At 34.2% G+C, this 14,647-nt stretch overlaps 3 protein-coding genes across 3 annotated transcripts; 1 reads left to right on the top strand and 2 right to left on the bottom strand.

The window, feature by feature from the left end:
- Positions 1-4,767: 4,767 nt before the first annotated feature.
- Positions 4,768-6,894, bottom strand: LOC116033214 (signal peptidase complex catalytic subunit SEC11C). Its single transcript, XM_031275972.1, has 8 exons — positions 6,738-6,894; positions 6,295-6,407; positions 6,143-6,214; positions 5,827-5,862; positions 5,682-5,727; positions 5,487-5,580; positions 5,177-5,234; positions 4,768-5,033 (listed from the first exon to the last, which is right to left on the bottom strand). Exons 1-8 carry the CDS (start codon positions 6,805-6,807, stop codon positions 4,986-4,988), a joined length of 537 nt encoding a protein of 178 aa, XP_031131832.1. The 5' UTR covers positions 6,808-6,894; the 3' UTR covers positions 4,768-4,985.
- A 644-nt stretch (positions 6,895-7,538) lies between these two features.
- LOC116031520 (DCC family protein At1g52590, chloroplastic) lies at positions 7,539-9,606 on the top strand. The gene is made up of 5 exons (XM_031273744.1): positions 7,539-7,771; positions 8,015-8,072; positions 8,633-8,740; positions 8,941-9,033; positions 9,312-9,606. Exons 1-5 carry the CDS (start codon positions 7,576-7,578, stop codon positions 9,391-9,393), a joined length of 537 nt encoding a protein of 178 aa, XP_031129604.1. The 5' UTR covers positions 7,539-7,575; the 3' UTR covers positions 9,394-9,606.
- A 107-nt stretch (positions 9,607-9,713) lies between these two features.
- Positions 9,714-10,774, bottom strand: LOC116031519 (embryo-specific protein ATS3B-like). The gene is made up of 3 exons (XM_031273743.1): positions 10,503-10,774; positions 10,288-10,395; positions 9,714-10,192 (listed from the first exon to the last, which is right to left on the bottom strand). The coding sequence occupies exons 1-3, from the start codon at positions 10,656-10,658 to the stop codon at positions 9,908-9,910; spliced, it is 549 nt and encodes a 182-aa protein (XP_031129603.1). The 5' UTR covers positions 10,659-10,774; the 3' UTR covers positions 9,714-9,907.
- Positions 10,775-14,647: the final 3,873 nt, after the last annotated feature.

Genomic DNA, 14,647 nt, shown 5'->3' with positions numbered 1-14,647 from the left:
TATTCCATGAGCGCACCAAGCATATAGAGATTGATTGCCATATCGTCAAAGAGAAGCTGAACCAAGGACTGATCAAACTATTATCTGTGTCCTCCTCCAATCAAATAGCAGACGGGTTTACGAAACCCTTACCACCTTCATTGTTCAATGTTTTTGTATCTAAGCTGGGCATACAGAATCTGCATGCTCCAGCTTATGGGGGGGTATTGGACAATAAGGGAAAAGAGCAAAATAGCCAAGGGCATTCTTGTAATCGTTAGAATTAGTTGCAACCGTCAGCTACTGCCACCTTTATAACCTTGTGTATACACGTGCTGCAGTGTAATGAAAATAACCGCAACATTCAACCAATCCTTCTCTTCCCTCTCGTTTCTTTACACTTCGTTTACATCGCAATACTCATTATACTTAACATTCATAATGCATGAAAACTTCGAAAGGGTAGGTTTCTCCGTTTAAAAAATGTTTCATATCCGAAACTCACGTAAACTTAGTTGGAAGTATTTTCGGGTCTTTTCCTAATAGAACAAAAGATTTTGAAAAAATTTGAACCGTTTACTAATTAAGAAAAAGTTTAGAAATGCATTTTCAGGTCAGAAAACTCTTTTTTGAATATTTAAAACATTTTTAATTTAGACCGAATTTAGTTTAATTTTTTTTTAAATTAACTCAATTTTGCGATAAACATAGTGTGATTGTCGACTACGATTCTTTGGCATGACTTTTCTTCATCTTCTGTCAATGAATATTATGATGACAAATAAAAAAAAAATAGTATGCTAAGGATACAAATTTACAAGCAAGAATGAAAGATGTTGGCATCCTTATGTTTGTTAACTTATCTTTGGATGAAAGTGAGACGATGGACTCTATATTGAAGATTCTCCCAGTTAAAAGACGGGGTGAGATCTGAGTCGAAATCAAGGAAAATTAAAAGAAAAAAATGCGCTTCCTGAGAATTGATGCGAATGATCTCCTCCTACTATTGTTGAATTGATAAACTTTAAGATTCAAACTTATACACCTTAAGTTTTAAACTAACGCACCTTAAGTGTCAAACTAATACTCTAAACAAAAAGTGTCAAACTAACGCACCTTAGTGTCAAACTAATGCACCTTAAGTGTCGAACTGATGCACCTTAAGTGTCAAACTGATACACCTTAAGTGTAGAACTGACGTACCTTAAGTGTAGAACTGACGCACCTTAAGTGTAGAACTGACGCACCTTAAGTGTAGAATTGACGCACCTTAAGTGTAGAACTGATGCACTTTAAGTGTCAAACTGGTGAACCTTAAGTGTAAACTGATGCACTTTAAGTGTCAAACTGACGCACCTTAAGTTTTTTTTTTTTTTTTTTTTTTTTTTNTACTGAGATCATTATATGGGCTCAAACAAGCCAGCCGACAATGGAATGCGAAACTCACTGCTGCCCTATCTCACATTGGTTTTAGGCAGTCAAAAGCTGATCCCTCTTTGTTCACCAAAGGGAATGATGAAAACTTCATAGCTCTGTTGATCTACGTTGATGACATCTTGGTAGCAAGTGCCAAATTAGATCTGATTCAAGAGTTAAAACTATTCTTGGACAGAACTTTTAAAATCAAGGATTTAGGTACTCTTGGCTACTTCTTGGGGATTGAGGCACACACAACAGAAAAAAGACTCAATCTGTGTCAAAGCAAATACGCTCTGGAAATTCTAGATGAAGCTGGCTTCTTGGGCTGCAAACCCGCTAACACCCCTATGGTTCACAATTCAAAATTAACTCATGATGGCACCCTGCTTACTGATGCTAGCTGTTACAGAAGACTGGTAGGGAAACTATTATATCTCACGGCCACAAGGCCGGACATCACTTATGCCATCCAACAGTTAAGCCAGTTCGTAGATGCCCCGACAGACCAATACTTGACAGCTGCACATCGGGTCCTACGATACATTAAGGGCTCTCCAGGTCAAGGCATCTTCTATCCAGCAAACTCAGATACTCAGCTCAAAGTTTTCTCAGATTCAGACTGGGCTGCATGTAGTTAAACCCGGAGATCAATAACAGGCTACTGCATTTTCTTAGGATCATCTCTAATCTCATGGAGGTCCAAGAAACAGCCCACCGTATCAAAGTCCTCATCCGAAGCAGAGTATCGAGCCTTGGCTGCCTCAGTATGTGAAACTCAATGGCTCACATTCCTTCTTCAAGACTTGCATATTGAGACAAGTAAGCCAGCAACTCTGTTCTGTGACAGCAAGTCAGCAGTTGCCATAGCAGAAAACCACGTATTCCATGAGCGCACCAAGCATATAGAGATTGATTGCCATATCGTCAAAGAGAAGCTGAACCAAGGACTGATCAAACTATTATCTGTGTCCTCCTCCAATCAAATAGCAGACGGGTTTACGAAACCCTTACCACCTTCATTGTTCAATGTTTTTGTATCTAAGCTGGGCATACAGAATCTGCATGCTCCAGCTTATGGGGGGGTATTGGACAATAAGGGAAAAGAGCAAAATAGCCAAGGGCATTCTTGTAATCGTTAGAATTAGTTGCAACCGTCAGCTACTGCCACCTTTATAACCTTGTGTATACACGTGCTGCAGTGTAATGAAAATAACCGCAACATTCAACCAATCCTTCTCTTCCCTCTCGTTTCTTTACACTTCGTTTACATCGCAATACTCATTATACTTAACATTCATAATGCATGAAAACTTCGAAAGGGTAGGTTTCTCCGTTTAAAAAATGTTTCATATCCGAAACTCACGTAAACTTAGTTGGAAGTATTTTCGGGTCTTTTCCTAATAGAACAAAAGATTTTGAAAAAATTTGAACCGTTTACTAATTAAGAAAAAGTTTAGAAATGCATTTTCAGGTCAGAAAACTCTTTTTTGAATATTTAAAACATTTTTAATTTAGACCGAATTTAGTTTAATTTTTTTTTAAATTAACTCAATTTTGCGATAAACATAGTGTGATTGTCGACTACGATTCTTTGGCATGACTTTTCTTCATCTTCTGTCAATGAATATTATGATGACAAATAAAAAAAAAATAGTATGCTAAGGATACAAATTTACAAGCAAGAATGAAAGATGTTGGCATCCTTATGTTTGTTAACTTATCTTTGGATGAAAGTGAGACGATGGACTCTATATTGAAGATTCTCCCAGTTAAAAGACGGGGTGAGATCTGAGTCGAAATCAAGGAAAATTAAAAGAAAAAAATGCGCTTCCTGAGAATTGATGCGAATGATCTCCTCCTACTATTGTTGAATTGATAAACTTTAAGATTCAAACTTATACACCTTAAGTTTTAAACTAACGCACCTTAAGTGTCAAACTAATACTCTAAACAAAAAGTGTCAAACTAACGCACCTTAGTGTCAAACTAATGCACCTTAAGTGTCGAACTGATGCACCTTAAGTGTCAAACTGATACACCTTAAGTGTAGAACTGACGTACCTTAAGTGTAGAACTGACGCACCTTAAGTGTAGAACTGACGCACCTTAAGTGTAGAATTGACGCACCTTAAGTGTAGAACTGATGCACTTTAAGTGTCAAACTGGTGAACCTTAAGTGTAAACTGATGCACTTTAAGTGTCAAACTGACGCACCTTAAGTTTTTTTTTTTTTTTTTTTTTTTTGATACAGACCTTAAGCTTTAAACATGTGCACCTTAAGCTATAAACTAGCGCACCTTAAACTATACACTTACGCACCTTAAGCTTTAAACTTAAGCACCTAACGCTATAAACTTGCGCACCTTAAGCTTTGAACTTACGCACCCCAAACTTTAAAATTACGCACCTTAAGCTTTGAACTTACACAAAATTATCATAATGCCACCGTATTTTTTTAAATTTGTATTCATTCTTGGTTGTTAATTTTGACAAGATCAATGACTGAGATTTCACCAATGTTTTACCTGAGACACATAACTGCACCTGCTATCCTATATATATATATATATATGCGCCCAATATCATGTGTGAATAGGTGCTTATGTAAAACATGCAGATAAATATGTCCACTCGTAGACAAAAAAGTATGCACTCAAAGAAAATAAATTATGCACTCTAAGAGAGAAAAGTATGCACTTGAAAAAAAAAATAAATTATGCACTCAAAGAAAGAAAATAATGCACTCAAATACCAAAAAGAAAAAGCACTTGCTAACAAAAAATTTAAAAAATGCCGCCGCATTTAAAAAAAAATATTCCCTCGGGGCGATGGATTTGGACTAGATCAATGGTTGATATTTAACCATATTTTTTTACCTAAGCAACTTGTTTTATTTGATCCATCATATATACATACATACATACATATATATATATATATATATATATATATATATATATATATAGAGAGAGAGAGAGAGAGAGAGAAGTGTCAAATATTATTGAATTTTTCATTTCTGTGTAATTAGATCACTTTTCTTTTTTGTTTTTATTTTTTCACTTAAATTTTAAGAGTTGACAAATACTTTTTAAAAAAATCTCAACCAATAGCCTATTAGCCTTGCACTATATTGCATGCATGTATGCAATCTTGATTTTCAAAATTTCACATTTAGCCTACTAACATGCATGTATGCAATCTCATTCTTGGTTGTATATAATAATGAATTAAAACATTAAAACATGTATGCACTTTAAGATTTTATCTTTGATAAGAAAGTTAAATGTTTTAATTCATCAAACATTATTATCTAATGTTGGTAGGAATTTTATAACTTCCCTCTTTACTAGTATAAAAGGAAAAGTGTCATATGCAAGAGAGGCACATCAATTCCTTCATTTAGCCTCAGCTTTCTCGATTGATCCATATATTATATCATATATAGTTGAGAAAGCATTACAATTAGTTTACAAAATTACACCTTCAGTTAAAACACTACACTTTATAAAGCAACTAAAATTAAATGTTCTGTCAATCTTAAATCTCATAAAAACCAGTGCTGAATCTGTAGTCTGTTCCACTGCTCTTTAATTAGTGATGAAATGGAGTAATCCCAGCGCACCAATAAGCACAAACTGGAAAACAAAATAAATTAAACTGTGATTATATTGTTTCAGATATTCTTGTTTACTGCTACCTAGTATACACTACAAAAGCATTCATAGGAATTTGAAGTTTCAGGAAGCTAATGAATCACAGAAGAAGAGATCAAACATACCTTAACAATTGGCTTTTCAGTCATAATGATGGTCACATAGCCAACATAGGGTAAAAACCTGTCAATGAGAACAATGAATGGCATAAGATCAGACTTTTACGCGTTTGGTTATTAAGTACTTTGTGCTCTGATAACACACACCACTGTTACTTTTCATAAGGGTTCGAGCCCCATATACTACTAATAGCTTAGAATGTATCCAAAAATAAGTTCGGTTCAAAAACGTCTTGTTCATACGCAACCAATCCATCATATTTTTGCATATGCAGAAGATGTAAAAGAAAAGAATCAGGCAATTAAGAGGTTTTACCCCACTGCTCTGCCAATAATATGTTGTCGATTCAGCCAATGCTGACCGGGAGAATATAAACCTCCAGCTCTGTCATCTACTGAATTGTTATCCCCTGAAAATCGAAATTAGGGAAGATGAAGAATGTTCATGAAAGCGCGAATAAACAATGGATATAGCATCAGGAATCAAATTTTCAGCAAGAAGCTAAGGCACCTTTGGTTAGGATATCAAAATCTCTGCTGTTGTTCCGTTCGTGAACCTGCAATAAAATTATAACTTGGTCTGTCCATATCCTCATTGCTTCAAGTTCATAGGTCATGCATACAAAACAAATTAAAGAATTTACAAATCCAGTTACCTCGACCACACGGTGAACAATTGGAATGGAACGACCCTGAAAGACGAGGTAAAACACCTTATTAATTGCATCAAAAAAGAGGACAAGCTTAAAATACAATGTAAGCAACAATCTTATTATTTCACTGGTGTAGTAGAGCCCACCATATTAGGTGTAACTCCTAGACTATGGTTGATAGGGTTCGATCCTGTGTCTTTGCCCACAATTTAGAACATACTGAACTGCCCGTGTGGGCTTTATGAATGAAACCTAAACATAAAGTTTGATGAGTGGAATAGGGAAAGTTTAAAAAAAAAAAAAAAAAAAGGGCTCTTACATCCACATTAAAGACCACTATTTCCCCAGCTCTTATAGGATCATCATTCATGGTGAGGAACAAAATATCACCCTGAAAAGTAAGCTACAACTTAAGTACATACTAGACACACAAATATGTATATTGACAAGGAAAATTAGCAAAATACATACCTTCTTGATACCGGGTTCCATGCTTCCAGTAAGAACAACAACTATAGGAGATTCACACCCAGTAACACACATCAATCCCTTCCATATCATCAGTGCAGATGCTACAATCATACCTGTTGAACTCATCAAAACCATGAAATATTATATTAATCAAACCCCTAAAGCTGAAAACTTTATTCCCTTTTCCCATCCCATTCAACTGCCCACATTGAACAACTTTTTCAAGGAACAGAAACCTTGATATGATCAACATTTCATGTATAACAAGTAACAGCCAATTTTGGGCAATGGGTTTTCTGAATCCAAAACATAAAAATAAAAATAATACAGGTTGGAAACATATACACACACAGACATAATAATATAATATATATTAATATACATACAAACAAACACAGAAAGGCATTAAAAGGGAGCAGGAGAAGTAGAGATTAAGAAAGAACCAAGGGTGATAGCTTGAGAGAGGGCATGTCTGATCTTGAAAGATTTGATTGTATCTCCTATCCTTCCCATTCTTGATTCCTGAAAATTCAGCTGATTCTTAATTAAGACCTCCTCTGTTTCCCAGTTTTGTTGTTTTTAGTACTCCCTATCGTTCCCACTCCTTCTGACTATTCCAAGTTTCGAACATTTGACCACCCTAAAATCAAATCTAAATAAAGGGAATGTCTTGTTTTTATTTTTATTTTATTTAATGTTTTTAAGTGTCCTAACCAATGATCTTTCTACAATGGCTATTAATAAGAGTTAGGGACAAGCACTATCACATGTCTTTCAAAAACCAATTCTCGCTATAACTATTAATAAGAATTAGAGACAAACATTATTACATGTTGAATTATTACTGAAAAAAATTAATTTTTATATATAATTTTGTACACAGTCAATCACTCAATTGTACGTTTCTGCCTCTCGAATTAGTGCGTGCATACTGCATACTAGTCTAAATAAAGGGATTGATTTGTTTTTATTTTTATTTTTATTTGATCTTTTAAATGTAAATTGTGATGAGTGATGACACCAACTGTGATATCTGATTGGTTGGTTGACGTCGACTTAGAGGCGTTGGTTGATCCCACGTGGCGCTCTCCAAACTCACACGATTTGAGTTGCCCCTGAGTTCCATGTTTTATACGATTTTGCCATTCGCCTATTGTTTTGAAACTGGCTTCTATGTGTAAATATGACCAACTTCAAGGGCAATTTGATAAATATCCATTGATTCTTTATTCTTTTACCCATTTTGGGGGTTCTGAGTTCCAGGTTCGAAGGGAGGTGAATATGGCGCTAACTCTACCGGCTGGGTGCTCGCGTTTGACGGTGGCGCCTCGGGTTCACGTGCCGCCGCGCCACCGCCTCACTGTTTTCGCCACTGTATCGTCGCCGCCGAGCTCCGGCAGAGAGAAAGCCGTGGATTGGGTTGAGGCAACTGCCAGCTTCTTTGAAGCGGACACTCGCCCCATCATGCTGTTCGACGGTATGCCTCAAAGAGAACAATTTTTATTAGTTAGGGTTTTTTCCTTGTGATGTTGTGAATGAAGGAAATCTAAGCGATTACTATGCTTTCCTGATACAATTGTTGCCTTTTAGTGCTGATATATAAACTTTTATTTGCATGAAACTGAATTTGAATTTGAATTTGAATTTGAATTTTCTTATCCATGGTTGGTTGTACAAATGTGTATGCAATTAAATAATAGTTAGCTCATTTGGTCGATAGGTGTATGCAATTTATGCAATGGTGGAGTGAAATTTGTCCGTGACAATGATAGTCGAAGGTTGGTGTTCCTCCCCCTTCATTTCTTGTTTTGTCAGAAACAAAATCCAAACAAAAACTTCTTCAACATAAAATCTCGCTTTTCAATGGATTAAGCAATGGGTATTTGGCTTTAAGTGAATTGATTTTACAACTGAGTTCTTGAATTAACTTAAAGACTGTAGTGTTTCAGATTGAATCCTCATTCTTCCTAGATGTACCAAAAGAAACTTATATCTTGCAACATTTTTCTAAGGTTAGATATAGTGGCAAAATGGGGCAACCTTACCTAAGTTGGCCAAATTTTTGGGTAACCACAAGGTTACAAATTTGACTCTCAATGAGAGTTGTCTATTGACATTCTTGGTTTGAGTCGACCAGCTATGGGCAACCAAACTGGTTTACCTCATTGTGATTTTTTGTTGGATAGAATCATGAGGCGGAATTTTACTTAGTGGCATCCTCAGTAGTGGTTGTGGGTTCTCTCGTCACCCAAAAACAAAAAGACATAGTAGCGAATTTTTCACAATATTAAACTTTTGGTTGAAGCTATTCTCATTTCACGAGGTTTTTGATTCCCAGGAGAATTCGGTTTGAAGCTCTACAGAGTGAGGCAGGGAAGAAGCTGTTAAGGAGATCTGGAAGAGCTCCTGACGATATTTCAAGTGTAGTACTTGTTGAAAAAGAGAGGTATACCCAATTGAAGTTCCATTTATTGTTAAGCTGATTTACAGAAATAGTTTTGAAAAAACAGAGCTAATTCATACTCCGTGTCAGATAAGAATTCAAGATTATACACCTTTGCTGAGGTCCTTAAATTTGTTTGTACTTAGAAAAGATCAGATGTCCATTTAGTTACAAACATTAACATAGGTAGCCTTGGATTTCAGGTCCTACGTGAAATCAGAAGCTGTTCTGAGAATCATGCAGTACATAAACTTGCCCTTCCCCCAGCTATCTTTCTTCTTGCAATTTGTTCCTCTGTAAGTCATTACTTCTCCTTACTCTTACTATTTTTTTGACAGATCACAAGTGTCTTGAGTTACTCTAACTATAGAAGCCACCTTTAAGCACTAGGCCAGTCCAATTAAGGGACAAAGTGCTGGTCAAATTAGTTTTTCATAAATGGAGTTGAAACTCCCAATCTGTCTTAAGGGACGAGAGTGCACAGCTACTCACGCTAACGAAGGTGGTTCTACTATTTAAGTCCATAAATCAAGCCTCATCTGCTTTTCTTTTGTTTCTTCCACAATTCTTGCAGGTTTGTCCGAGATTTTGCATACGACAATGTCGCCAATAACCGCTATGCATTTTTTGGTCGCTCTGATTCGTGTGAGATATAGAATTGTAGTATACTAGTATTCCATTGTGCCAATAGTTATAGTGTAAATCAGTAAATGTATATACGTAAAAAAAAAAAAAAAAAAAAAAAAAAAAAAGAGCCATGTAAAAACACAATACGCACATACTTGCAAGTACTACTTGCAAACATAAACGTAAATTTGCTCAATTAATTTCTGGTTGGTAAATTATGGGAAAAAAATACGATTGAGCCCTAATAGTTGTAGTATGAGAATTACACTAATAGATCACTAAGTTATTGTGTTTTACCAACTATTTTATCAGTGCTAGGAAATTTCGTCTTTATAAAGGCAAATTTGAATGAACAACTAATAATGTCAGCAATAAAATGTGATTGTCTGCATAAGTAGCTCAGATCATAGAAGTTATATGTCACAAACATAAAAAGGTGGTTGAAATTGATGAGATAAGTGCAGAAGAGTAAAAGGCCATTCAAGAATGCGAAGAAGCTAATCTAATCGTCACGACCTAGCCCAGCAAGGGTGTACAAAATGGTCACAAAAAACTCCATCGCCATTCAGCCTTAGGTTTAGCACCAGCAGAGCAATAGTCGAACCCATACCAGATACCAGGAGGAATAGGTACGTCGTAGTGGAACGTCACGGCCTTGGTATAATACCCGTACACCGTAATATCATAGGGTATCCACCCATCATATCCGCTCCTGTACACGTACAAATAACATATCTGATACGTACACGGACCGGATATCTCGTACGTATCCGTGGAGCAGCGCTCGAATGTCCCAATAGACGGGTCATCTAACCTCGGAGCATATACCTTAACCAAATTACCCACAAATCCGATTAATGAAAGAACAGCGGAAATTCTGAGATTCCGATGTCGGAGAAAGTTAAGGACACGAGAGAGCGAACCTGATTTCCATAAGCGTCGCCAAAGGCAAGGCTGATTTGGTCTCGTGTGCGTGAAGGTGAAGAGCAGCTGGTGCTTATGCTCACTGTGAAAACACAGCTCCCCCCATCCTGTATATCCCAAACAAACAGTGATTTTTAAAGAAAATTTTAGATTTTGCAGGAGAGAAACTTGACTAATTATTGAGATTTTGCAGAGAGTAGAAGATTTAGCAGACCTGGTGGGATAGAGAGGTTGTGTTGATGTTGAAGGAAGGGAGAGCAGGTTGGGGAAAAGCAACAATTGAATTCAATCTAGCCTGAGAGTGAGAGATTTGAGTGAACAGTAAAATCACAGCGAAAAACAGAAATACACACTCTACTACTTTACTCATTTTGATCTAGCTTTCTTTTACTTTACTGATTTTCTCCTCTCCTCTCCTCTCTGGAACTCAACGGCCGTGGGGTAGATGAGTGGTTGGTCACGCTTTAATGGGCGCACCCATTGCTCGTCAAGACATTTAATGCCCGTTTGGGCTCTAGAAGTCTAGAACTACGATCAGCGAAGTACTACACGCTGCTGAGGGTATATCGGTCATTTCATCTTTAGTCTATATGCTGTTCGGTGAAACAGAGGGCAGAGATCTGTTCCTTAACGCTTAAGGGGTTTGGATTATTATTGGATAGGCTAATGAGCTATTATTTGATCTATGGTTAATAACGTGAAGAAAATTGAGTGAAAAATATATTTTTCAGTATTTAATTAAAAAAAATTATAATGGATAGAATTAATAATAAGTAAGTTGTTATAAATAATTTATAGTTATATTATTTTATTAATTAATGGTTTAAAAAATATATATATATAAATGGATTGCTATAGGAGGAGATATATAATTTCTAAACCAGCCAAGACGTCAATGTCTCTCCAGCATTCTTTCCTATGGGTTGTCAAATTTTAATTAGGAATCAGTGTATGGAATAGTCCAAATTTGGCCAGATTTTATACGAGATTTTTCATGGTTTATAAAAATATATATTAAAAATTTTGAATAGAAAAATAAGTAAGAAATTAAATAAAAATTTGTCAATTAACTAATTCTTTTTTTTTTTAGTTTTCTTTTTCATTTTTTTAAGATAAAAACTTAATGCATTAAATCACGCCACAACCTGACACAGAAAAAGGTCTCCTTAACAAAAATGTGGGCGGCGCAATTTGCAGATCGCTTAAAAAAACGAAATTTAACATCATCAATCACAGATACCGATTCTTTAAAATATCGTCAACTAAAAGACTAAATGTAGAGCTAAAAGAAGAAAAGGAAATAGCATGAAAAATAATTTGTGAGTCTATCTTCACGTCTATATTATCTATATTAGTATTTTTGAGTCAACTTAGAGCATCTCTCAAACTAATAGCTTCAGCTTCTTTAACATTATTAAAGGTACCGAATACCGATCATATGCACATTCTTTGCTGCCAAAAGTTTTCCTTCATCATCACGTAAAACCCAACTTAAGCGGTTAAGCCCATTGCATTATTTGTCAAATATAGCGCAACATCTGTGTTTAATTTTTATAACATTAATGAATGTTTAATTCTCACCAAGACAACACGTTTGTCCTTCAAATTTTATTAACCAAGCCAAACGCAGTTTAAAAAATTAAGAATTACAATTTTGCATTGACCATAATTTGGTCTAACTTATGAAAGGATAATGATGGATGGTATATTGCGTCTAGGTCACAATGTCACATAGACCGGCTCAAAAAAGTAATTGGACCAAGGAAGTTATACACAGTATAAAGCAATCTAGGAGTTTAATAAGTATTGTGCTTAGTATTCATAATATAATAAGGTATGGGCTAATTATTCCTAATGTAGTAAGATTAGGACTTATTATTTGGTTTTTTTCCTAATGTAACAATGACTTTCAATATGAAATAGTCCATTATTTTTATTCCTTATAGGGTTTCTACCCAAAATATGTATAAATAGACTCTTTATACATGGAGAGAAGGGAAACAATTTTCACTATATATACAAAAGTTCAGTAATACAAAAGATTTGTTTTTCTCTAAATTATCTCCATATTTTCTCTATATTTTTATACTCGTTATTTAATAATTAACATTGATATTGGATGGTCGTTGACTACCCAAAAGTTATAAAACCAACACTGCCGTCGTCTATGGCTTCTACAACAATACTCGACAATATATTCTAACAACTGGTTCTCAGATTCGGACTTGCATCAAGTCCCCAGTGTCAAACTAGCAGTCAGTTAGGACCCCCTTTTTTTATCACCAGTTGCCTAGAGGCAGACCTGCATTGGTTCCCTAGAAACAGACTTGCGCCAGTCCTCCGAAGAAGGACTTGTTATCAGCCATAGCATCAACTTTAAGTCTCACCATTAAGTCATAATTAATGGGAATTAAAATTATATCAATGTAACTGATTGTATTAATAACTTATAATTTAGCTTTCGCATTGTACATTTACAAAAGCTTCATAATTTTACCATTTTCTTCTTAGTTTTCCTTACAATGTTTCAATCCTAAAGATTTGTTAATTTTTTAAAAACCTTCCTAGCAAAAGACCTTGTAATCATGTGACATAATTGTGATTCTCTCCAAATGAGAGCTTGCAGGTTCAATTTCCAGTGGGGAAACAAAGATACTACATTGTGTCACTTTGAGTCAATAGTACTCACAAAGAAAAAGCTTTCTATGAATTTTGTTGAAATTTATTTTTTAATTTTACCTTTTAATTGCATAAGTTAGTTCAAATATTTTGATGATTAAAAAATAAATTTAAAATTTTATTTTATTTTTATTTCTTTGAGTATAAACAAAATGAAGCAATTCATTATTCAACTATACATAATTGTATAGGGGAAAATGTCATTTTTAGTCCTTTAATTGTTTATTGCTAACCATTTTAGTTCTTAACTTACCATTATAATATATTTTCCTAAATTTTCAAAAGAAATTATAGTTTTAACGCATAAAGCAATAAAACTAATAAACACTATTAAAATTTTATTTAGTATAAAGTATTTTAGTACGTACTTTTTAATGTTTCTTTTTAATTATAATCTTCTTTAATCTCGATATTTCATTTGTAAAACAAAACTTGATTGTAACAGGTTTGTATAGGGAAAATAGAGACAATGTACCACAGTTGAAGATGACAAATTTAAGGAAGAAGGTCATCATCAACTACATATTTTGTATATCAAATACCAAAACTGAAAAAGTCATAAAGAATAAAGATAATAAAATTATAAAATATTCATGTATTGAGTAAAATTTTAATAGAGTTTTATAGTTTTGTTCTCCAAGAATTAAAATTATAACTTTTTTAAAGAGTTAGGATTGTATATTGCAACAGTAAAAGGTAGGGACTAAAACAACTAACAAAGAACAATTGAAAGACTAAAAATACATTTTTCCAACTATATATTTGATAGTGTAACTTGTTGAATGTTGACTATGATTGATGAGAATATCAATTACTTAATATATTACACAGACATTTTGTTATAATAAAATAAATTAAATATAAATAAATAAAGAATTTAATTATCATTTTTTTGTAAAATTATAGTAGTTTTTATTCATTTATTTTGATAATGTAATTATGTAATTTTTTCTTTAAACTGCGGACATTTATTTAATTGCACAACCCATCTTATTTAACTAGTTTAACTATAAAATGTCAAAGAGATAGTAGGAGTATTATTTTAATATCCTCAGATCTAGCTTTCAACAATTCGTTACCCCTCAAACCGACCTCAACGTGATTGCAGATTCCAACACACCACGTAGGCACGTATGGTCCGGATATATATTTTAAAAATTATACAATAATTCTTGTAGTAAAGATTTGAGAAAATTTTTCACTTTAGTCCATTATTTTGTGATATTATTACATTTCATTATTAATTTATAATTTAATCACATTAGTTCAACAAATTTATTGATGTTCTCTCATTTGATATGTTGTTGTTATTATTATTATTTTTTTTTTTTGAGAAAATGGTCAAATACACCCTTTAACTTTACTCAAAAGTACAATTAAACCCTTAAACTTTAAAAAAGTGTAACTAAACCCTCCAACTTGTTATTTTGAGTCATCTAAACCCATTAACCGATTATTAACCTAAAATAACCAGTCATTTAAGATTCCGACAACATTCCCACGAGTAAAAATTTCGGCACCATTAAAAATAATTTTTTTCAAAGGAAGTGGTCGGAGCCGATTGTCTTCTCCAATGGAGAAGGTGACCGGTCATCGAAATTATTTTTTTTTATTTTTTTTATTTCTTAACGGCAGTGAATAGTAATTTGTGGCGGTCAACGATGGTCAACGTTGATAATT

Source organism: Ipomoea triloba, chromosome 10 (genome assembly GCF_003576645.1).
Source record: "Ipomoea triloba cultivar NCNSP0323 chromosome 10, ASM357664v1".
Taxonomy (NCBI): Eukaryota; Viridiplantae; Streptophyta; class Magnoliopsida; order Solanales; family Convolvulaceae; genus Ipomoea; species Ipomoea triloba.
The sequence above is the reverse complement of the archived record's forward strand: the minus strand, read 5'-3'. Positions and strand labels throughout refer to the sequence as shown.